The following is a 25,911-nucleotide window of genomic DNA, read 5'->3' on the forward strand; positions in this document are numbered from 1 at the left end:
GTGGGCAAGGACACAGGGGCCCCATGATCCCCTATGCCCGGGGTCCCATGAGTTGTCAGTCCGTCCCTAGGAAAGCTGCACGCTGAAGTTTTACCGTCATGCCTAAAATGCATGATGGTAAAAAACCTTCAGAACAACTTTTAAGAAGCTAAGATAGAATTCATCATTTTTTGTGTCAAGAATTATCACCTTAATTCATATTGAGGTTCTCAAATATTATGGCTCAAATGCAGCTTCAACAATTTCTAAAGAACAAAAAAAAAAATTGTGAGACTTGAAAAAGTTCCTACCATGAGAAGTAAAATAACTATTGCTCCAATTACACTGATCAGCTCCCCACTCAGACGAAGATGATCTTGATAAGAGACATAGGCCTCCTGTTGGGTTCCAAAAAAGAAAAGTCCATCAGAGGTGACCAACGAAAGAGTGCCCACAACTGAGGCTTTAACAAGTGACTTACACTCAGAGGCTTTTGAATCATGATGATGGAACTTCTTGAATCATTGGCCTTTGGAATGGACTTCAGAGGCCGATAGGTGCAACTGACAGTAACGCATACCATATACAGGAAGTAGATTGCTGCCAAGAGCCAAAAGTATGGTCGACCACAGCTCCGCCATTTTAAACAGACCAACTCTTTCACGGGAGTCATTTCTAGGATAAGCCGAGCCTATAAAAAAGGTACGTTTAACACAGGTTAGGTCTTGATAGTTCAAATTGAACTTAATGCCAACTCTAACCTCTATCCACCACCAGTTCTTCCTCCTCCCCTCTGCCACCCCCCCCCCCCCCCATAAGCATGTAATCTTTGATCTTGTGTTATATACAGGGGCTGACTGACCATTTGGAAACTCGGGCACTGCCCGAGGGCCTGGGGTCAGTAGGGGGCCCCATGAGATGCCCCTGGTACCTTTTTCATAGGCTTTTTTGAGTTTGGGCAAGGGCACAGGGGCCCCATGATCGCCTATTGCCCCAGGGGCCCCATGAGTTGTCAGTCCGCCCCTGGTTATACAATAACTTTTTCAGATGTTTTCTAGCCAATTATCTGATTTTCAGGGTCCTCTTCCAACCATCACCAGCGATGACTGATCCTCAATGTTGCAGCAAGCATTACTGACATAATGATGCTTGCTGTAACATTTTCTGCTATACTGTAATGTGAGAGCAGGGTGCCATGATTATGTTCTCCCAGGTGGGCGGGTCCATGACACCCTGGAACTCAGGTGAAGTTGGCGGGGCATGACACTGACCATCATTCAACCTGGAAGACGAGTGGCGCTAGACCACATAGTAGGGGAGTCTGTGGTGAACAGCTCTGCAGAGGAGGTAAGAATAGCAGACAAAAGCTGCATTTAAATTTTTAAATAGGGAAATATAAAAGGAAAACAGAACTGGTAGGTGGCTTCCTTAAGAAGCTGTTCGTGTCCTAGCTATGAAGGTTGTAATGCCAGATAGGGACATGGGGAACTGAAGAGGATAAATTCCATGTAATAAAATATATATTGGCGTTAGATGCACTTTAAGCAAGAGAAACTCTAGCCACAAAATGTTTGCACATCAATCCCTGTTCTCTCTGACACCTTACAAATAAACATGTATAATACATAAGGGGGGATATGATCTCCATGTATAATACATAAGGAGGGGATATGATATCCATGTATAATACATAAGGGGGGATATGATCTCCATGTATAATACATAAGGGGGGATATGATCTCCATGTATAATACATAAGGGGGGATATGACCTCCATGTATAATACATAAGGGGGGATATGACCTCCATGTATAATACATAAGGGGGGATATGACCTCCATGTATAATACATAAGGGGGGATATGATCTCCATGTATAATACATAAGGGGGGATATGATCTCCATGTATAATACATAAGGGGGGGATATGATCTCCATGTATAATACATAAGGGGGGGATATGATCTCCATGTATAATACATAAGGGGGGGATATGATCTCCATGTATAATACATAAGGGGGGGATATGATCTCCATGTATAATACATAAGGGGGGATATGATCTCCATGTATAATACATAAGGGGGTATATGATATGATCATAAGGAGGGGATATGATATCCATGTATAATACATAAGGGGGGATATGATCTCCATGTATAATACATAAGGGGGGATATGATCTCCATGTATAATACATAAGGGGGGATATGATCTCCATGTATAATACATAAGGGGGGATATGATCTCCATGTATAATACATAAGGAGGGGATATGATCTCCATGTATAATACATAAGGGGGGATATGATCTCCATGTATAATACATAAGGGGGGATATGATCTCCATGTATAATACATAAGGGGGGATATGACCTCCATGTATAATACATAAGGGGGGATATGACCTCCATGTATAATACATAAGGGGGGATATGATCTCCATGTATAATATATAAGGGGGGATATGATCTCCATGTATAATACATAAGGGGGGATATGATCTCCATGTATAATACATAAGGGGGGGATATGATCTCCATGTATAATACATAAGGGGGGGATATGATCTCCATGTATAATACATAAGGGGGGGATATGATCTCCATGTATAATACATAAGGGGGGATATGATCTCCATGTATAATACATAAGGGGGGATATGATCTCCATGTATAATACATAAGGGGGTATATGATCTCCATGTATAATACATAAGGGGGGGATATGATCTCCATGTATAATACATAAGGGGGGATATGATCTCCATGTATAATACATAAGGGGGGATGTGATCACCATGTATAATACATAAGGGGGGATGTGATCACCATAGATAATACATAAGTGGGGGATATGATCACCATGTATAATACATAAGGGGGGGATATGATCTCCATGTATAATACATAAGGGGGGATATGATCTCCATGTATAATACATAAGGGGGGATATGATCTCCATGTATAATACATAAGGGGGGATATGATCTCCATGTATAATACATAAGGGGGGATATGATCATCATGTATAATACATAAGGGGGGATATGATCACCATGTATAATACATAAGGGGGGATATGATCTCCATGTATAATACATAAGGGGGGATATGATCTCCATGTATAATACATAAGGGGGATATGATCTCCATGTATACTACATAAGGGGGGATATGATCTCCATGTATAATACATAAGGGGGCACTCTTTATGTCTGGAGGAAAATAAATTTAATCTTCAAACACGGAAAGGTTTCTTCACAGTGAGAGCTGTGAGAATGTGGAATAGACTCCCTCAAGAGTTGGTTCTGGCCAGCTCAGTTAATTGCTTTAAAAAAAAAAGTCCTGGATTCTTTCTTAGATACACAGAATATAACTGGATATAACATTTATAGGTAAAGTTGATCCAGGGAATATTGGATTGCCTCTCGGGGGATCAGGAAGGAATGTTTTCCCTGCAGGTGCAAATTGGGTCATGCTTTGCTGGGTTTTTTTGCCTTCCTCTGGATCAACTGTGGGTATAGAATTATAACTTTTTTTTTTTCAATGGTTGAACTGGATGGACTTTTGCCTTTTTTCAGCCAAACTATACACCTTAGATTGTACACCCCTTCAGGGTTAGGGACTGATGTGAATGTACAATATATATGTAAAGCGCTGTGCTATACGTACTGTGCTGACGGTGCTATATAAGTACCTGAAATAAATAAATAAATATACATACCTCTCTCTTTCTAGAAGAAACCACAAGCTCCAACACAGACTGATCCTCGTCCCGAGAATCAATGCCCGAGAGGTCATACAGAATGGAGTTTATAGGACCAAAAGACCATTGAACCTGCTTACGTTTTTTTAGCAGGTGCTGGAACATCTGAAAGATCAAGAGACGAAACAAAAAGGGTTTTTTTTTGTTTTTTGTTTTTTTTTAAACAGGAGGTTGTGCAAGAGAAGTTCACAAAGGATCACAAAAAAAAAAAAAAGTCCTTTGCGATTATAAGGGGAGCCTATTATGTAGCATCAACCGTGAAATCTCCCTGCCATGGTCAGCTCTCTTCCTGACTACCTGGGAGTTTATGGGTGTTCTCGCCCACCCTTGTGTACCCCATCTCCTCCTCTTACATTTTCCATAATATAATAAAGGGATGGGGGAGGAACCCCTCAAAATGGGTGCAGCCTGGGAACTCAAGGATGTTGGATTTTTAAATATACAGTATCTAAACCCAAGAACAAAAATCTAAAAGGGTGAGTGAACCTTAAAAATGGAGTTACCAGGATACCGGGATATTCTCAGGATCAACACCTATTTTCTGTACAAGTTAAAAAAAAAAAAAAACAACTGATGCAGGCACCACATCTAAAGACTGGTAAGCTACAAAATATTTTTTTTTAAAAGGATAAGTTCACTTCAAAACAAGGTGTATTTATCCTTTTTTGCCCTCCCCCTGTACCTAACCAAACGCACTTGCCCCTTCACAGATGTATACTTCCCTTATTCCTTAGGCCATGGTTCTGCTGTTCGTTTGTACGTTTTTGCTGCCCTGGTGCATTACTGCCCTATAGACCACTCTAGGGCCACGTCTCGAAGACAGAGATGACCGGAGATGGTCCCATAGAAGAATATAGGGCTTTAATTTGCAAGAGTGACTAGGACAGTAAAGACCAGGGGTGGACTGACCATTTGGAAACTCGGGCACTGCCCGAGGGCCCGGGGTCAGTAGGGGGCCCCATGAGATGCCCCTGGTACCTTTTTCATAGGCTTTTTTGAGTGTGGGCAAGGACACAGGGGCCCCATGATCCCCTATTGCCCGGGGGCCCCATGAGTTGTCAGTCCGCCCCTGGTGAAGACTTGCAGAGTTGGATATAAACAAACAGAGGAACCACAGGTATCGGAATAAGTATTCACTGTGGAGAGGGAGGGTGGGTTAGCTTAGGTCAGGGAAAGGGGGCAAAAAAGTTAAGTGCACTTGTTTTATGGCGTACGTATCCTTAACTGTATTGTAGCTTACAGTCCTTAGATGCGGTGGTTGCATTTGTTTTCTTTTTAGGTAAAGAACATTTTCTGCAAGAACAGATAATATAAGTTGACCCTTCCAAAAACCGAGTCCTCAAAGTTTTTCTGCAAATTACAAAACCACTCTCCCTATTTGACAGAGAAAGGGAGATGTTCTGTAGGCCTATCCTTTGGTGACAACTCCATAGATTCTGTGCAAGGAGAGATCCTTGCCACTACAGGACAGAATTGTATTACAGGCACGATCACTAGGTGAGGATAGAAAGGGAAAAAGTCTTATAAAGAAAAAAATAGCCACCACATCTAAAAAGGACCGATTAGCTGCATTTTTCATTTTTGTTTTTGGGTTTAGATAGGCTATAAATGGTAGACACCATGGAAACGTGCTGAAAATTACCCAGTAGTGCCAGATGGGGACATGGGGAACTGAAGAGGCTAAAGGGACGGCCAACCAAGTCACCAGAGGGGTAAGTGTCTATGTATATGCAGTGTGTATGTATGTGCATAGATGGTACATATATGTATATACTTTGACTCCTAAACCATGTATGTTACATACACCTGACCCCTGCACTTTGTGCATTACCCACGTGCAGGGGTGGATTGACCAATTTGGAAACTCGGGCACTGCCCGAGGGCCCAGGGTCAGTAGAGGGCCCCATGAGATGCCCCTGGTACCTTTTTCTTAGGCTTTTTTGAGTTTGGGCAAAAAAACAGGGGCCCCACGATCTCCTATTGCCCGGGGGCCCCATGAGTTGTCAGTCCACCCCTGCCCACGTGTGACATACATACGCTGTACATTACACACCTGACCCCTGCACTGTGTACCTTACGCACCTAGACTCTTTTCAATACGTACGTTATTTAACCTGGACCCCAACCCAGAATCCTGCAGTATGCACACTACCCAACCTGGACCCCTGCACTATTTGCATTACATACTTCTGACACCTGCACTCCATACCTAGGCACAAGTTTTAGGCCCCTCCCACTACTCAGCACCCATTCTCGGGAATTCAGATTTTCAAAAGTTCACAGATACATTTAGCCTGAAGCTCTGATTTACACTTCTGTTTTGAAACTTGGACTGATGGGAGAATGGAGGAGACCATCACTTTGCTGAGGGTTCTGTCCACTCTCAGAATTCATGGTAGACAATGAGTTGACTCACCTCAATGTTTCCCTCCGATGCAGACAGCTTGAAGGGTGTGAGGCCCATAAAATTTGGGATCATCTGCACTTCAATGTCATTGCCTTTCTCATCACAAGACAGAATGAGGTCATACATCAAGCAGGATATGGTCTGGTTGGGCTGTAGGGTGAGGATGTGGAGAACTGTATTTCCTAGGAATTAGACAACAGTCATGATAAAATGCCATCCTCAGTCTTTTCAACATTCGTGTATGAAATTGGCATGTTAACATTCACGTGTGGTCATCAAGGTGAAGGCAACACATCACACTACCGCTTCTTACCGTATGAGTCTTGAGCCCGAATGTTGGCTCCACTCTCTATCAGCAAGCGTACGATGGCCTCATTGCCAACACAAGCAGCAAACGTCAGTACGTGTTCACCTAGAGAGAGGATAGGGCCAGTTTAGAAGATCTGAAACCCTCTTAAAAGGTGAGAAGGTCTGAAATTTAAGATTATGTTTTAACTGGTCAGCAATTTTAATTCCAATATGGCTGCCCCGAAAAGCCAGTCCTTCATAATAACATTAAGGGTGTGGCCATGGTGGATGAATGGAATCAGATGGATGGACAGGCAATAATGATAGATAGTGAATGAATGAATGGGCTGATGGGTAATCATATAAAATGGACAGAAACTCATGAGATAGATAAGATAGATTAGATACAATAGATTAGATAGATACAGTAGAGTAGGGAATGGCCGGCAACAGGCTTCATGATTGTTGGCAAGGGACATTTTTTGATGGATTTACGATGAGGGCCATTTTTGAGGATTTTGATACATTTAATAAAGCACTCACGTATCGTTTTTTTCTTCTTGAATTAAAATTTTTTTAAATTAAAGCCATCTAACAACAAAAGCACCCTGGAGTGCTGAGCAAGAAACAAGCGCTTACGTACAAGATCATTGACATACAACATGTGCATCAGATGTAGAACTGTTGGCATCAGAGAGAGATATGTGGTTACAACATACCAATAGCTTAGGTGATACAAAAATGGATAATAAAGTTGTCTTGTATAACCAGTATTCTTGGCTACGGTCATTCTTATGCCAATGGTCCAGGAGGGAACAAAGAACACAGAAAACAAACTTACGGAATGTCGCCAAACACAAGTAAGAAGGAGGGGAATAGAAAAAAAAAAAAAAAAAGGGGGGGGGGGGGTTTGGGATGGAGAAGGCTTGGAAAGGAAGAGGGCAAAAAAAGACTAAAAAGGATGTAGGAGAGATTAGGGAAGAAACAGAAGTATACTTAAAATGTAGCCATGGTCTCCGGGTCTCCCTCTCCCAAGATACCGCAACCATGGCTTCCATGTTTTATCAAATTTAGATTTCAGGGTGCACAAGAGTTCATCATTGATCATTATTCAGTTTAGTTTTTGCATCACATACCTGAGTGGAACCACTGACTAGTTCCAGCACCTAGAAATAGCTATTCTAGCCGCTAGGATAAAGAAGCATATTATTTTTTTTAGGTTATTTGGATGTCTCGATATCTAGTTTTTGGAAAAGGGCTACTTCAGGTGTCCCTGGGATGGCCACTTCGGTTACTGAGTGAATAAAATTCTAATCATAACCTACTTTTTTTCTACATATTAAAAATTATATTATCGTGTAAAAAAAATCCCCATTCAATACCAGCTACTAGTACAATAAAAAAAGCCCCATATAAATTTGGCGAGCATGGAAACAAAGGACAAATGGTTTTACGCATTTCGCCCAAGAAGAGCTTCCGAGGGATCCACTTTGTTTTTCAATCTTTGGCATATTGTTGCCAAACAAAGATTAAATATCATAGAGCTATGGGAAAACATCCAGTCAGCCAACAATAAATGTTCACAAAATAGACAGAGCACAGCACTAGCATAGATGTAATAGTCAGTAGAGTGGTGTTAGATGGGTCTATGCCTAGATGTCCTACAGACACATAGACCAAGCAGGGTAACCCTAATAGGAGGGCCAATAGGAGGGCTTATTCCAAAATGTAACGGTATGAGCAGACCAGTAGTGAAAAAACCCTTTTAAAAACAGCAATGGTATGGCATCAACTAAAACAGAGACCCATTCAACTAGACCAGAGGTGGGCAATGTGCGGCTCTCCAGCTGTTGTGGAACTACATTTCCCATGAGGCATTGCAAAGAATGGACATGGGCATGATGGAACTTGTAGTTTGGCAACAGCTGGAGAGCCACACATTGCCCACCCCTGATCTAGACCCAAGAAGAGAAAGGAATCCCAGGCCGGTATGCTGACATGCTGGACACAAATCCTTTATTTTCTCGTTTGCCGAATATGTACTTTTTTTTATTGTACTTGTAGCTGGTATTGAATGTTTTTTTTACAATTATATAATTTTTAATCTGTAAAATAAAATAGGTTTTTATTTCTACATCTTATAATTATTTTTCTATTGTGTATTAGGGCACCTTAACATCCCCATTTCCCACAGTCTCGTCTTCGGAGCGATATGGGGATACTTCTTTGACTAATGATCAGGGGCGGACTGACCATTTGGAAAAACTTGGGCACTGCCAGAGGGCCCGGGGTCAGTAGGGGGCCCCATGAGATGCCCCTGGTACCTTTTTTATAGGCTTTTTTGAGTTTGGGCAAGGACACAGGGGCCCTATGATCCCCTATTGCCCGGGGGCCCCATGAGTTTTAAGTCCGCCCCTGCTAATGATTATAGTTGGGGATTGTGCCAGTGTATATAAGATGACAAGATCTCCCAACCATATATATTTCTAATAATTCTAGTGCAAAATTTTCTGACAGAAAATTGAACTTTTTTTGATAAATTATACTGTTGCTATATATTGCAACACGGGAGAAATGTATTATAATTTACTAAAGATTTAGGCTGTGGAACAAGGGTCAACTTTTCGTTTAACCTGGATAATCTTTTTTTAAAGACATAAACGGCAAATACCAACCAAAGTAGAAGAGGTCATCCGGTTTGTAGGAGAAGAAGGTCCCCATGGCGCGAGCATAACACACATCAGCTCCCTTCTGAATCAGCAACTTTACCAAGTTAATGTTTTGATTGACAGCTGCGATATGCAAGGCACTTTGTCCTACAAGTAGATGAAATTAGGATGAAGTTCACAAAAACGAGTGCATTAGAAACCACAGTAATTCTGATAGTGCCCACCTCATATTCTGGCTGAAGGACATCGAGCCCACCCTTTCATTCACTGGATTTAAGCTCTTTAAGTCATGGAGGCTAAGGATTACATGTAGGCATTACCTATGGTGGTCTGCAATTCAAATGCAACCTATCTAGAAACACTCACTCCTCCAGGATGACCCCCCCCCCACCCCATAAAAAGGAATGTTGATATTTTTATAACTCCTTCCAGGAGCCAGCCCACTGCTTGCATCAAATATGAGGGCTCGAGAGGAGTACTGAGACAGGGGGCTGTGATGTATTCAGTAAGCTATGTACAACACCCTGCTGGCCCCTCCCATCAGCCATGATCTGCCTGCATTGCATGTGATAAGCAGATAGACTCAGTGATGATACCTCTGAGTCGAAAATAAGATAGGTAATAAAAAGAGACATTTTATTTTAAAAACTACAATACTATGTTAATGGGGGCAAGGATCAACCGTGGAGGGCAAAATATAGACAGATTAAAAACTATAGTCCTGTCCATGTCCCCATTGGAAATATTCACTCTACTGATAGGAAATCCAAAACCGAAACAGTTGTAACCAGTACATGAATCAGAAAAATCGTCCAATGGGACACCGGTTCCATTGGTGATGGTCCAAGGAGGGATATTCCTTCATTTTGACAAAAACCACAGTATGGGACACTATTTACTGCCAGTGGTTTTCCTTTCCATAATTTTTTTTTTGTTTCGTTTTATTGACTTGCAGTGTGCCTGTGAGCTATAAAATGTTACTACTCCAGGAAGAGACAGGTCTCTTGCCATTCCAAAACACCCTCTCAAACTCAATACTGGATGGATAGAAATGCAGTTCTTTTGACAGGTAAAACATCTCCCTAACATGTACATAATCTCTCTTTTGTGGCTATTTGACTGGAGTTTAGCTTCAATAACTATGCAATTGTGGCGAGTCTTTCAAATATTTCATGTGTTACAATGTGAGGGTCTGACCTTCATACAAGGCAGAGGAGAACGTTTGGTTGACCAGATCCGGGGCAGCTTCCAGCAATAACTTTGTGGCCTCCAGATTATCATACAAGACTGCCACGTGCAAAGCCGTCTCTCCCACCACTCCTAGAGGAAATCAAACACAAAGATTCATATAGGATGTCCTTCAACCCATCACAGGCTGAAGAAGACCTCAGGGGGGTCACAGGCTGAAGAAGACCTCAGGGGGGTCACAGGCTGAAGAAGACCTCAGGGGGGTCACAGGCTGAAGAAGACCTCAGGGGGTCACAGGCTGAAGAAGACCTCAAGAATCATATACTATAGAAGACCTCAAGGGTTACATGCTGAAGAAGACCTCAAGAGCCACACGTGATTTGAAGCTTTCCTACTTCTGTGCATCCAACCCACAGATCTTCAAGCTGCAAAGATCAGTTTCCAGAACAAGGACATCCTCTATGTTCCACTATACTTTTTTGGGGCCAACAATTCATTCTGGCCAGCCACAAGGGGAAAAAGCATTCTGGGACACAAATTTAACTGCCGAAAATGCCTGGAGTAGGGCATGAATGTACACAACAAAATATTATACTGACCAATGCAGGGACCTCCAAGTCCTGGAGCTTTTAAAAGTTTGAATGAAATGCTGATCCACATTTAGAAGCAAACTTTCAGAACACCGCACATGTGTGGTCCACCATACCCTCAATCCCAGCAGCATTGCTCAGCTCAGAGCTACTGTGATGGGTGAGAGTGCATACTAAGGGGTATGAATTGGAGAAAGAGCTCGCTCCTGTGATATTAGGGGCAAGCAGCAACTGTTGCAAGTGTCTTGGCAGGGTCCTAAAAATAAAGGCAGGACAGGGGGATGCCATCTCTAAGTTTTTCAGCCACGCTTCAGGATGTACGTACAGGGCCTACACCTATAGCAAGGGCATTATTCCACTTTAGAAGCTGCACAGTTTTTTTCCCCCATCTACAGGTGCCTCTTACTTTAGGCAGTATTTTTTAAAAAGGTGAAGTACCCCCCCAAAGCTCCAATTTCTCTCAAGCACTAGCGACTACTCACAGTTTATTAGAAGTTATTTTTCTGGGCACAAGGGCTTTCAAGAAAGGGGTCCTTTGCAACTTCTTGAACATTCTGCCAACAGCAAACCACACCAATTAGGTTACCTAAATGGGGTCCGGTTTGCTGAGCTGCCTGTATGTCTAGGTTCCTGCTATGTTCTGCCTTTCACCCGTCTGTCCATATCTAACACTTCACTAAAACCAGGGACCCTTTGTGATGCAGATCAAACCATTTATAGCACACCTGCTTCCTGCTGAAATCTTGCGGGAACTTTTTGACAAAATGTGGCACAGGTTCCCTCAAGATGGCGTCAAGACACATTAGTCCAATGCTGGGCTCCTCCTAGCAGCAGTCGTGAGTAGCAGTTACATGAGTGACCACTCCTCTGACATAGTAGAGGCCTCCAGCCATCCTCCTGCATAAACATCTCCCCATTTTTATCAATGCTTGAAACTAAAATGTCCCAGATTGTGAAACATGGAGGTGGTGCTTTCTCTCTCAATTTTGTTGTTCTATTCAATCTGAATAGATGGTTGAGAGACCAACAAATGTATTTTATCCATTCAAACTGAAGTACAGTTTGCAATTGTAAGGACCCTCAGTCATTTAAGCAATCATTTGGAACATTTTTTAAGTGTAGTTTTTAGTCCTGACCAGGGGCGGACTGACACCTCATGGGGCCCCCGAGCAATAGGAGATCATGGGCCAGTGTCCTCGTCCACACTTAAACCACACCCAAAAAACCCTATGAAATGTACCGGGGCATCGCATGGGGCCCCCTACTGACTCCGGGCAGTGCCCGAGTTCCCAAATGGTCAGTCCGCCCCTGACGGTAATAAATATGCATTATAGATTCCATTTAAATAAAGGATCACATACTATAGAAGTGCATTGTAAAGAGCTACTTACCTCTGACATACAGGTCAGTGCTGTCACAATCCAACAGCTTTTTCATTGCCCCTACATCATTCTCCCTGGCTGCATTGAGCAGTGGACACTCATTGATCCTAGAAATTGAAATAAAAATGTATACATATAAAATGTATCTAAAAAGGATAATAATGAACCTATTATAAGCTGGACTCCAGGCATACTGCTAAATACACAGCTGAAATACACAAACTATATGGGAGCGGTTTTATCTGCCTAATGCAGGCCATACACGGGTCAAATTCCAAACAAAAATTGTTTTCTCAGAATTTTCGTTCGAATTTCACACCATTAGTGGGGCCACAGCAACGGCCGATTTTCAAGTGACCATCGAATTTGAGTGATCAGGCATGTTGTAAATTTCTTGAAAAAAAAGAACGACTTTCTATTCAATGATGGGAGAAATATAACTGAAAAAGAAATGGAGCGTGAGCTGTGACCTGGAAAATAAAGAGATTCTTGGCCACGAAAATTCTTTTCTGTAGCAACATGAAGTGAAATGAAAGTCTTGGTTGGTCAAACTGTGAAATCAATGGTGGCACCATCAGATTACAAAACGCAAGAAATTTCCGATTTTCTAAAGAAAATCCATTTGGAATTCGACCCATGTATGGCCTGCATTAGGATTTGGATTTCTGTCCATCCAGTCCTGAGATTTACACAGCTCTACCACACAGCACAGCACTGACTGGCAGGGGAGGGGACCCAATCATACTCTGCAGCGGTTTTACTTTCATTTACAGGTCTTATCCCCATGATTACATTGAACTATAAATGAACAAGCATTGCTGAGCCCATCTCTGTCACTATGCTCTCTTCTCCTATCAGCAAGTTCTTTGCTTTTTTAGCTTGTATCCATAAATGTGTTGCTTAATTGTAAATTCATCTACAAGATAGGGAAAAAAAAAAAAAGTCTTGACTGAATATTTTGGTTTTCATCTTGGCCGTCCCAGAATGTTGCAAGGCAAGTCAATAGCCGATGGCCCTATTCGGAATGAGATTTTAAATTTATCATGAATACAAGTTTGTGAAACTGAAAATGCGTGAGCAGAATTCTGGAGAGTCCTTGCTTAGATTTCATGATAAATACAGACCGCGTCGATCAAAAGATAGATTCACCCTTTAATTAAAGTCCAGGCCCCGGTGAACTCACATGCAAATGTACAACATAATTGCTAGGTGGAGAGTCCTATGCAGTTATATCTACTGTGGAAAATGCCCATTTCACTACATAAATGTTACATTTCTTCTTTTTTTTTTTTTTTTTTAAAGCTCACATGGCAGTTACATCATTCTGCAACTTTGCCGAAAAGAATTAAAGTGAACCTGTACTTTTCCATTCCAACCAGATTCCAGCCAGCCAACATTCCTCTGAAGTTTGGGCATGCCAAGCAAGGCAAAACTTCGAAGCTAAACTCTAGGAAGATATAAAGGACACAAACTAAATGCAGCTCTGTGATCATTAATAACTCATTATTACATAAAAAGGGACCCACTCAGGGGTGGACTGACAACTCATGGGACCCCCAGTCAATAGGGGATCATGGGGACCCAATTCACAAACGTATGAACTGCTACCTCACTGACGACAACCTTCTTGATCCCCGACAATCTGGCTTCTGCCCACAACATTCCACTGAATCTGCCCTACTAAAACTCACTAATGACCTACTAACTGCTAAAACCAACGGCCATTACTCCATACTCATACTCCTTGACCTTTCCGCTGCCTTTGACACAGTCGACCACCCGCTCCTCCTCAGTAAACTCCACTCCATCGACCTCTGCGACTCTGCTCTCTCCTGGTTCTCCCCTTTTCTCAGCGCACTTTCAGTGTCACATACAACTCCTCCTCCTCCGCTCTGCTTCCTCTGTTGGGGTACCCCAAGGTTCTGTCCTTGGGCCCCTCCTTTTCTCTCTCTATACCTCCTCCCTGGGCCAACTGATAATGTCAGGGCTCCGGGTATGACCAGAGGTGTGTGACTGACGCAGGGAAACGCAGACTTCAGATATGTTATAAACAATATAATTTATTAACACTAACAATACAAACATAAACGCAGTGCAATACTAAAACACAGTGCAAACAAACCAAACCAACCACCCACAGATGACAGTACATACAATGCAAGCGTCGTCAGGCAGGCCGGGTCAATATCAATCGGGCAGGTAGGTACAGGGGGGAGCAAGCGGAGAATGGTCGGGGTCACAAGCCAGGTTCAGCAGGTAGCGGGCAGCGGGGTACAGAGGGTCAGGCAGAGGGATGGTCAGGAACGAGCCGGGGTCAGAGCAGGAGAAGTCAGCAGAGGTCCAGATCAGGCAGGGTCAGCAACAAAACAGGAACAGGATGCAGGAACAAGATACAGGGCCCAGGAAAAACACACACCAAGGCAGAGTCTGCAGGTCTGGCCATCCCTTAAATACACCAGTATAAGCAGTTTCAGGTGTTTGGCTGGCTGCAAGGTTGAGTCTCTGATTGCTGGGAGCACCCGCTGGCCAGCCCTGGTACTGCAGCCCATAAGGCAGGTGAGTCCCACCATTGCTGGCCAGTCCATTCCTGACAGATAACCTCCCATGGCTTCCAATACCAGCTCTATGCTGATGACACCCAGATCTATCTCTCCACTCTCCAGCTCACCCCCTCAACCTCGTCACATATCACAAATCTACTAAGCGACATATCAGCATGGATGTCACATTGTGAGATGGGGAAAACAGCTCTCATTGTTTGAACACTGTTGGTGTGCAGTAAATTGTGTGGAGTAAATTAAATGTTCTGGAGTGACATTCTGTGGTTTAGCCACAAGATGCCACTGTTTTCCTAACACGGCCTCAGACGGCATAGATATTTCTATATTCATGAAGAGGTGGGGTTTTTGCACACAGAGTTTAGAGAACAGGAAGGAGAGAGACAGCAGCCATGTTTTGGAGGATGGTGATTGCAGGAGCAGTGTGAGCAGAGAATCTGATGGCATCCAGGTGTGAGAACATCCCTCAGTAACCAGAGCTGCAGCTAAGTGAAGCTGATCGTGTTTAAGACCCTGATCCTGTTCAGAGAAAAGAAGATTGCTGCCAGGAATGCTGATGAGAGCAGAGGAACAAAGCAACATACACTGTGATACCGCATGCTTGTTGGAGAGACATTTGTTCTGTTCAGAGTCACCAGTGGATGAAAAGCAGGCGCGGGTCGGTAAGATCGTGCACGCACCTCATTTCAGTGTTGGCGCCTAGAGACTGAGTCCAGCCTATAGTTAGTTAGTTAGGGTCTCTGTTTGTGTCAGGCCACAAGTGTTGTTACTGATCATTGGAAGGACTCCATGACTTAAAGTGACATTTCACATTGGAGAGCTGATAACATCCCACAAACTCAAGCCAGACTGGCGTTTTGCTCAGAAGGAATACTCAGGCACGTGCTACAGGACCAGTTATGGGAGAGGGAATACGGTAGGTTTGTGTAAGATTGTAAGCCGTTGTGCTGCACCGCAGGCTAGCCCATACCGCACACCCATACACTGATTCCTGCTCTCTTAGGGTAATACCAGGTAAGGTATGGCAGCTTAGTTGTGCCCCCCAGTAGGTAAATTACTACACCTTCTACCTTCATCCATCAGGGGCGCCGTACTGTGCAGCACAAGGGTCTCAGCCTTTGGGCTGGGTGTATGTAAATTTATTGTATGTTTCCAGCATTTGTGGTTGTGTTTATTTGCCACATCTAAGTAAAATTCTGTTGTGGCAAAAGCTGGCGTTGCTTTCCTCGTTCATGACTTCACTGTATCCTGGGGAGCCCACCCCGGTACACGGCTTACAACATCACTACCTTAAACTCAATCTTTCAAAAACTGAGCTTGTAATATTTCCTCCCTCCCGATCCCCCACTCATGACTTTACCATTAAGATCAACAGCACAACCATTGGTCCTTTCCGTCATGCCAGGGTGCTAGGCGTAATCCTAGACTCTGACCTCTCCTTTGGGCCCCACATCCACTCACTGGCTAAATCCTCAACCTCCAGAACATTTCCAAAATCCGCCCCTTCCTGACCAATGACACCACAAAGCAACTTATCCACGCCTTGGTTATATCCCGCCTTGATTACTGCAACTCCCTCCTCACTGGTCTACCATTACACAGGCTATCCCCCCTTCAGTCTATTATGAATGCTGCTGATAGACTCATACACCTTACCAACCGATCAGCGACTGCTGCCCCACTCTGGCAATCGCTTCACTGGCTTCCACTAGCCCAACGTATAAAATTCAAAATACTAACCACAGCATACAAAGTCATCCACAACACTGCCCCTAGCTACATCGCCAACCTCATCCACAGATACCGCCCAAATCGCCCACTCCACTCCTCCCATGATATCCTCCTCTCTAGCTCCCTCATCACCTCCTCCCACGCTCGCCTCCAGGACTTCTCCAGATGTCAGAGGAGAATGGCGGTCCCTTTATGACTACAGTGTTCCCATTTTCTGATAGCTACTTCCAGTAGGATAATGCTTATAATAATTCCAACACTTTGATGAATCTATGCCATGAAGAATTAAGGCAGTTCTAAGGCAAAAGGGGGTCCAACCTGGTACTAGCAAGGTCTACCCAATAAAGTGGTCAGTGAGTGTACATTTAAAAAGATCCCATTCCATATAAGCAGCAGGATTAAAGCCCTACAACCTTTCCCTTAGCATGAAGATGAGCAGGTGCAGATGAACATTCCATTGGAATTCCGGGTATGCTGGAGGAGACAGCACAGGAGTGAGAAAATTAAGAAGAGAGGCTGTTCAGTGGTTTTTTAGGCATGTCAGCATAGATCCAGATCACGGCAATTTAGCCAAGTAGAGTATAGTTAAAAAATTCTGGAGGAGAGGAAGTAGTCCTGAAAAGAAGCCACCCACTGTGTCAATAGACATGAAGAGGAGTAGGTGCAGATGAGTTTTCCAATGGAGTTCCAGGCATACTGGAAGAGGCAACGATGCTGGACCTAGAATATTAAGAGATGCTGGAGTAGTTGGGTGGGCAGCCTTGAGATTCAGGTAAATACAGTGTAATCTAAAAATACTGGGATAGGAGGAAGGAGACCTAAAAAGAAAGTCTTAAAAAGGCACTCATTCTTCAAACCTAGAACAAACAATTTCATCACCCTCAAGAACGCAATCCAGCAACTGAGATCTGTTGTGTTTAACAATCATTAACTTCTCAATTATTCTCTTCCAATTCACGAGGTTTACAAGCCATAATGCATTGCTGGCAGCTTTCAACCTGCCTGCCTTTGTGACACTCATACATACATTCATACATATTATGCTTGTACATACATACCATACTTGTACATACATACATACATATCATACTTGTACGGTCATAGTCAACTTTATCTAATTGTTTACTCGACGCTCTAAAGGCGGGGCTGGGGAATACAGTGCAATGCAGATCTTCTACCTCCCATTTAGAGACTGCTTAAATCACAAGGAGGCCCTGGGCAAAGTAGCATCCAAATATGCCATATCAATTACACCAGGAGTAATTAAATATGAAGCCGCTCAGACAGGTTTCATATAAATTAAAAAAAGAAAATGGCGTACAGTCATCAGCAATTCGGACTTATAGAAAAATGTTTGAAGGCCAGCAATATTATTAGAAAAAAAAAAAAACCCAAAAATAAGTAATTAGCATTTTAAATATGCCAGAAAGGTTGGTCAAAAGGCACATAATTTGTATAGGTCTTATTTTAATTCACCTATAGGTACATTTACTTTAGAAATAAAGCGCAATTTCACTTTTGTGGGGGAAAAAAATATATATATATATAGCGTCTCTCTCTCTCTCTCTCTCTCTCTCAAAATATCATGCTGGATATCTATACTGATATGACTGGGTAATGTGTTAGGAACGCAAGGATGCCCCATTGTTTGATTTTTGGGGTGTCTTTAAAATTCAGTCCTCTGTAGGTTGATAATTTTCTTTTCCATCAAAGTGAAAAAATGATGCAGCAGGCGAGTCCATTTTGCTGAAATTTCATTGCAGCAACTCAGAATGGACCTCAGTAGTTTGTATGGCCCCCACGTGCTTGTATGCATGCCTGACAACGTCGGGGGAGGCTCCTAATGAGACCACGGATGGTGTCCTGGGGGATTTCCTCCCAGATTTGGCCCCGGGCATCACTCAGCTCCTGGACAGTCTGAGGTGCAACCTGGCAGCGTCGGATGGACCAAAACGTGATATCCCAGAGGTGCTCTATTGGATTTAGGTCAGGCGAGCGTGGGGACCATTCAATGGTATCAATTCCTTCATCCTCGGGAACCTGAAATAAATAAATTAAAAGCTGCAGTAACCACATAGAGCCTGCCTCCAAAATGATATTTTGGAGGCAGGCTCTATGTGGTTACTGCAGCTTTTAATTTATTTATTTCAGGTACTTCTATAGTGCTGTCAATTTACGCAGCGCTTTACATATATATTGTACATTCACATCAGTCCCTAACCCTCAAGGGGCGTACAATCTAAGTTCCCTAACTCACATTCATACATACATATACTAGGGACAATTTAGACAGGATCCAATTCACCTACCAGCATGTCTTTGAAGTGTGGGAGGAAACTGGAGTACCTAGAGGAAACCCACGCAGGCACAGGGAGAACATGCAAACTCCAGGCAGGTGGTGCCATGGTTGGGATTCGACCTTAGCACTGCCAGGCGGAAGTGCTAACCATTTAGCCACTGTGCTGCCCATTATATATATATATATATATATATCTCAAAATATAACATTTTGTTATCTTAGTAATAGCAAAAGTTATTGCAAACAAGCAAATAGCAAAAATTTATTAATTGTTCTAGTCCATAGGGTTGTACAGGGAGATAACTAAAGTTGGGTAATTAACCAACACTAGGCACAATGTTCACAGAACACAATGATAATTCACAATTTATTTACCACCATAAGCCAGCGCCACCTATTGGTTATAACAGTGTGAAAATGACCAAATCATATAAAAAAGGTCATTGCCAGCCTTTATATATTTTATGTTTTGCTTAAAACCCTTTCCAATGTTGTGGCAGTTGGCCCAGCATTCAGAAGGATGGTCTCCATAAACAAGAAGGTTATAGGAGGTGAGGCATGCCAGGACCAGTGGCAATTCAATCCTATAAAACAAAAAATATAGCTGAGGTTTATGACTCTAACCCCAGTAGCCCTATGTAAAAGTTTGCATGAACTCCAACCGTGCAGGTTATAAAGGGTTATTATATCCTCCTGGTAGAACTTGAATCCTCTACCCTACATAACAGGACAGCAGCTGATTGGACAAGAGTTCGAGAAGGTGGCGACACTGCTTTATGAGCTTCTTTGCTGATTGGTGGACCTCACTGTCCAATCATAGACTGCGGGAACTTGGGTTGTGGCCAGGAGCTTTGCTGTTTATGGAACATTCTATAGGCATTCTGATGATTCTTTTTATCCTGGTCACATCAGGTCTGCCTGTTGACTAAAAACAAAAACAAACAAACAAACAAACAAAAAAAAAAAAAAAAAGGTACTAATGGAGAAACAAAAAACATAAAAGTGCATTATAGTATCTCGTATAAAAAGAGCTTGTGAAAAAACTCAATACGCTCACTGTGCTATGGAGTTAGACTTGGTTCACACTACTGCAACCCCGGTGTAACTTTGCATTGCGACTGGTTTGTGACTTGATGCAACTGATGTTTTGCAACTTTGGCCAGTCGTAACAATAAGGAGTGACACTCATTAATGAACTTACAAAACCCTTTGAAGTAAGAAAAGAAACTTCCTTGCGACTTTTGGGATTTTAGCATTGCAGTCTATGGCATGCATGTGGCAAGGAAGACGCAGAAACCATTTTTTTTTTGTTGCTACAACTTGAGTCACAGCAATTAAGATGGCACTTATCAGGGGCGGACTGACAACTCATGGGGCCCCCGGGCAATAGGGAATCATGGGGCCCCTGTGTCCCAAACTCACAAAAGCCTATGAAAAAAAAGGTACCAGGGGCATCTCATGGGGCCCCCTACTGACCCCGGGCCCTCGGGCAGTGCCCGAGTTTCCAAATGCTCAGTCCGCCCCTGGCACCTATTGAAAAGAAATGTATTTGGACTTGTCATGCGACTTTTGGTGCCGCACATCACAGCAAGTCGCATTAGTTGTACTAGCAAGTTCCACCAGTTTGACAACATAGTATCTTAACACGGACAAATAGGGGATCATGGGGCCCGCGTCCTTGCCCAAACTCAAAAAAGCCTATGAAAAAGGTACCAGGGGCATCTCATGGGGCCCCCTACTGACCCCGGGCAGTACCCGAGTTTCCAAATGGTCAGTCCGCCCCTGGCACCTATTGAAAAGAAATGTATTTGGACTTGTCATGCGACTTTTGGTGACACAGCAAGTCACATTAGTTGCACCAGCAAGTTCCACCAGTTTGACAACATAGTATCTTAACATGGACAAATAAGCTACACATTACCTACTCACTGGCATACTATACCACTATAAAAAGGTCCATTTTTTTGTAATTACTTGCCAAAATTAGTGAAATTGAATAGGAAGACCTCACGGCCTCCCTATTTTATCGGGTGGAAGAGTTTCAGGACGCTTGGTACCCTTAGGCTTTTTCAGCCAGACTATGTAACAGCGTCTCTGATTGTACCACCTCAGACCCCAGAGGAATCCTCCTCTCATCCAGCTGAGGGACATCCCTGAGCAGGGGATCTAGCTGGGCCATTCCTTCCCTACCTAGCAGGTGGTCCTCCCTCAGGGGCCTGGAGAAGTTCCAAGCTTTCCTCCTTCCAAAAGGTTCCTTCCTGCAGGTGAGCCCCTCTCCCATCTGGGCTCCCTCCCAGGCTCCTCTCTCCTGCCTCTCACTTCATCTTCCACCCGAAATCTGCTCCAACTCTCCCCCTGCTGAACAGGATCAATTATTCTTAAAGGCTGTCCTGGCCCCTTGCTAAGCCTCCTGTTTGGGATTGGATAGGATCCCCTAAGAGTACAAACCAGCCACTCTTTCTAGATCTTTCTCCAAAGTCCTAGAGCAGAGGGGAATTCCATAGAGCCTCTCAGCTCTGACCTGAATTTGACCCACCTGGCTATCACACCCAGGTTGCTACTCAGCCCTCCTGATTGAAAATTGAAGGTAGAGCTCCCCTAGCTACCTAAGAGAGTGCTACATTACAAAGCAGGGAAAGCATGTAAAGATTTTAGGCAAATCAAATCCACTTTAAAAAATAATTGCTGGTTACCTTTTTAAGAAAAGTGTTTCTTAAGTTTCTTATTTTTTGTTACAAAATGTTGTAAATAAGTGATTTTTCTCCTTCACTGATGTGCACTTATGAAGCTGCACTGATGGACACTGATAGGTGGCACTGATGAGGAGGCACTGGTAGGTGGCACTGATGGGCATTGACAGGCATCACTGATGGGCACTGACTGCCAGCACTGATAGGTAGCACTGACAGGCAGCTCAGATGGGCACTGATATGTGGCATTGATGTGGCACTGACAGGTGGCACTTCTGGGGCTACACATCATCAGGGCACACTGCTCATCAGTGTACATGTCCCCTTTGAGTAAAGCGGATTACTGGCTCTCCTCTCCTCACGAGCAGTCAGGGTGACAGCTCGTGAGGAGAGAAATGCCGATAACCGGCTTTTCTCTATTTACATGTGATCAGCTGTGATTGGACACAGTTGATCACGACGGAACCGAGATCTTCGGCTCTTTCCGTTGATCGGTGATCCGCTGTGTCCGAGGGACACAGCCAGGGGTGGACTGACCATTTGGAAACTCGGGCACTGCACGAGGCCCCGGGATCAGTAGGGGGCCCCATGAGATGCCCTTTTACCTTTTTCATAGGCTTTTTTGAGTTTGGGCAAGGACACAGGGGCCCCATTTCCTTATATGGCGGGCGGGAGGCAGTTAATCAGCATTTAAACCATTATATGTTCTATGCATGTGAAAGACCAACTACCCAATGAACACCTACCCTGGCACATCATAGCATTCACTCGGCACCTCAAGAAATAACAGAATCCAACTGCAATATTCTTGCACTGTTGAAACCTCCACTTTTATTATCACACGACACACAGGAGGATATATCTTATAGTCATCACAATCTGCATAATAAACACACACTAATAATAATGTGAGCATTACAGCATGAAATAAACACATTTCACAGCATCACAGCATAGAATACATTACCAAAGCTATGTGGAAGCTGGGAGGAACAAATCCCATCGGAACCAAACTGCCCAGGGGGTCATGGAGAAGCCATAGGCGCGGCCAGTCGATGAGCCCATATAGCCTTGGTAAAAATCCCAGCGTCAGAGCGTCCTCTGGCCACTAGGGGAGCATCCACTGGTCTTGCCTGGACCTTCACCTTATAAACCCTTTTTCCGAAAGCAGTCCAATAGTGGGTGGTGCCACACCCATTTCGGGAGGGGCTAGCTGAAGGGTTCCACTAGGATAACAGTCATGTTCAACCACCATATTTGTTATATGAAAAGTCACACTTTTGCTTCTTATCTACCCCAAAACCTCTTTTCATCTCCCCCAGACTTAAGGATTTCTAACTTAGATGTCCTTAAACAGGTTTTAATCTCCTAATGTGAGGTTACTAGATGTCATAAACACGGTTCATTCCATAAACAAGGTTTTATCTTGCTCTCAGCAGAATATCTTGTGACTCTGTTCCTTTGGCTAAAGAAATGACATCAGTTCTCATGCCCCTGGCATTTGGGCAACAATGCTTTATTGTAAAAATTACCCAGGAAAACAAAAGGGTCCAAGGCCAACACATTTCATAAGCATTACAGTAGACATTACAGTTACAAAATTTGGTACAAGAGCAAACAGAGGGCCCTACTCCTGGGAGCTTACAATCTAGGAGTAGGGCCAAAAGAGCTTTGGCCCCAATGCTCCTTTTCGTTATGCTATGTAAAACAGGAACATGTAACAAATACAAATACAATACCCTGCTCTGCTTTCCAAACTCCAAGGGTTACAAAGCCTCCTAAAAATGTCCATTATGGAATTGTAGGGATGTTCATGCAATGGGTATATCGCCCAATACTCTAACCAGGGGCAGACTGACCATTCGAGCACTGCCCAAGGGCCCGGAGTCAGAAGGGGGCCCCACGAGATGCCCCTGGTACCTTTCATTGGCTTTTTCATAGGTTTTTTTGGGTGTGGGTGAGGACACAGGGGCCCCATGATCCCCTATTGCCCGGGGTCCCCATGAGTTGTCAGTCCGCCCCTGACTCTAACTTTTCATTTTGTAGCCCACTGTGCTTGGTTTCAAGTTGTAGAGCCTTATACAAACTTTTTCAGGTGGGTCAGACAGGCCATTGGAGGTTCTAGTGCAGGGGTAGGCAACTTGCGGCTCTCTAGCTGTTGTGGAACTACATTTCCCATGAGGCATTGCAACTTTACAAAACTGACAGTTACAGCTATGACTTGCAGAGGCATGATGGAACGTGTAGTCCTGCAACAGCTGGAGAGCCGCAGGTTGCCTACCCCTGTTCTAGTGGAACGTCCAGTTGGCGTTGTGTTTAAATTACATCTATGTACAAGGCGGTAAGCCGCTACTAAATGCCCAAGCAGTTATCTGATCCCAGTGCTCAGAGTAAAGATGGAAACACGTAAAACGGAATTGCATTTGCCATATATAGTCTCGATCAACCAAACTAGATCAAGCATGGATGGGTAAACGTTTACCAAGGCTGAGGAGTAAACTCCAAGGTCCTCCTTTATCAAGGCCGCTACACCTTCACGAGATTCCCTTGCTTCCATCAGTTGTATACAGTGAGCTGCAATCTAACTTCTAGGTTTTAAAGGGTAACTCCACTTTTGTGGGAAAAGAAAGAAATAAATGAAAAAAAAAAAAAAGAAAATTAATTTTCCTTTTCAATCTGCAGCCGCTGTAATTTTCTGTAAAATGCAACATGGCAACCTGGAGGTGTTCTGTACACAGAATTGTATTTTTCTGTTTGTGTGATTGGCTCACTGATTTTCCTGGAAGTCTGAACTAAGACAAAATTCAGGTTTTGGGCATCCCCTGCAATATAAATGTAATTTTTTATGAGATACTCCCAAAAGGAAATCACGTCTGAAAGGAGTGCAATCTCCATTTACATAAGTGTGCATGACTGACACATGCATTTGCCATTGTGTGCGAGCATAGCGGGACTAGGGTGGGTGCTTTAAAGAAAAACAACATTTTTTAAATTTTGTTCACAAGACTGCTCTATACTGCTAATGAGAAAATAAGTTTAGCTGTTTATATTTACTAAAATAATTGCATTTCCATGTTGTGTGTACTGTGGGAGAGCGGATACAGTGAAGGCGGGGTCCGGGGAGAGCGGATACAGTGAAGGCGGGGTCCGGGGAGAGCGGATACAGTGAAGGCGGGGTCCGGGGAGAGCGGATACAGTGAAGGCGGGGTCCGGGGAGAGCGGATACAGTGAAGGCGGGGTCCGGGGAGAGCGGATACAGTGAAGGCGGGGTCCGGGGAGAGCGGATACAGTGAAGGCGGGGTCTGGGGTTTAGTAACACTTTAAGGGCCAAGATGGGTAGCTAACTGGCCACAGTGGATTTAGCATATAACCCGATGTGGCAAAACTTGTGTATAGTAATCTTCAGTCATGCTACAGTGTTTAAAGAAAACTGTATTTTAATGTGTTTTTATGTCATTTTTTTTAGTCCTGATCAGAATCATGAGAAAAAAAAATTATGCAAATACCATTTATTCCATTATACACTTGAAGATTAGTCCAATGATACAATTCTAGAATCACAATGGCTGGATGCCTGATTTAGGGCTTGGCGAGACCTGCATTCGAGAGGTGTTAAAAACAAACATCTGAGCTGCGTTTTTAGCAACCCCCCCATCAATTGCCCCCTGTCTTTATCTGCCCCTCCCTTAGACCACTTAATTAGAAGGCAGCAGACAGGGGTGTTCACAGGCCTTTTTTCATGCCCATTGCATAAACTTTTGCTCAAGAGAACGAGAATATATCACAGATGCCTCCTCACATCCTGTCAAATACCCCTGAAGAGGTTTGACAGTTTAGACAAGTCCCCAAAGCTCTCTTCAGATCAGACAGATACAGGTGAAACTAAAACAATTTGAATATCGTGCAAAAGTTCATTTATTTCAGTAATGCAACTTAAAAGGTGAAACTAATATATGAGATAGACTCATTACATGCAAAGCAAGATAGTTCAAGCCGTGATTTGTCATCATTGTGATGATTATGGTTTACAGCTCATGAAAACCCCAAATCCACAATCTCAGAAAATGAGAATATTGTGAAAAGGTGGAATATTCTCGGCTCAAAGTGTCCCACTCTAATCAGATAATTAAGCCATAACACCTGCAAAGGGTTCCTGAGCCTTTAAATGGTCTCTCAGTCTGGTTCAGTAGGAATCACAATCATGGGAAAGACTGCTGACCTGACAGTTGTGCAGAAAACCATCATTGACACCCTCCATAAGGAGGGAAAGTCTCAAAAGGGAATTGCAAAAAAAGTTGGATGTTCCCAAAGTGCTGTATCAAAGCACATTAATAGAAAGTTGTGTGGAAGAAAAAAGGTGCA

The 25,911-nt window shown here is 43.4% G+C and overlaps 1 protein-coding gene across 1 annotated transcript in view; it reads right to left on the reverse strand.

Annotated features, from left to right (window-relative positions):
- LOC149449388 (transient receptor potential cation channel subfamily V member 6-like) overlaps positions 1-25,911 on the reverse strand; it is a 52,345-nt gene that overhangs the window by 18,321 nt on the left and 8,113 nt on the right. Inside the window, exons 2-9 of the mRNA XM_089693303.1 lie at positions 12,281-12,378; positions 10,309-10,431; positions 9,118-9,258; positions 6,468-6,566; positions 6,164-6,336; positions 3,706-3,852; positions 461-670; positions 291-377 (exon numbers count right to left, since the gene is read on the reverse strand). Coding sequence (XP_089549429.1) covers positions 291-377; positions 461-670; positions 3,706-3,852; positions 6,164-6,336; positions 6,468-6,566; positions 9,118-9,258; positions 10,309-10,431; positions 12,281-12,378 — 1,078 coding nt within the window. The remainder of the gene's footprint in view (positions 1-290; positions 378-460; positions 671-3,705; positions 3,853-6,163; positions 6,337-6,467; positions 6,567-9,117; positions 9,259-10,308; positions 10,432-12,280; positions 12,379-25,911) is intronic.

This window comes from Staurois parvus, unplaced genomic scaffold (genome assembly GCF_062004578.1).
Source record: "Staurois parvus isolate SC_StPar_1 unplaced genomic scaffold, SC_StPar_1.0 ptg000621l, whole genome shotgun sequence".
Taxonomy (NCBI): domain Eukaryota; kingdom Metazoa; phylum Chordata; class Amphibia; order Anura; family Ranidae; genus Staurois; species Staurois parvus.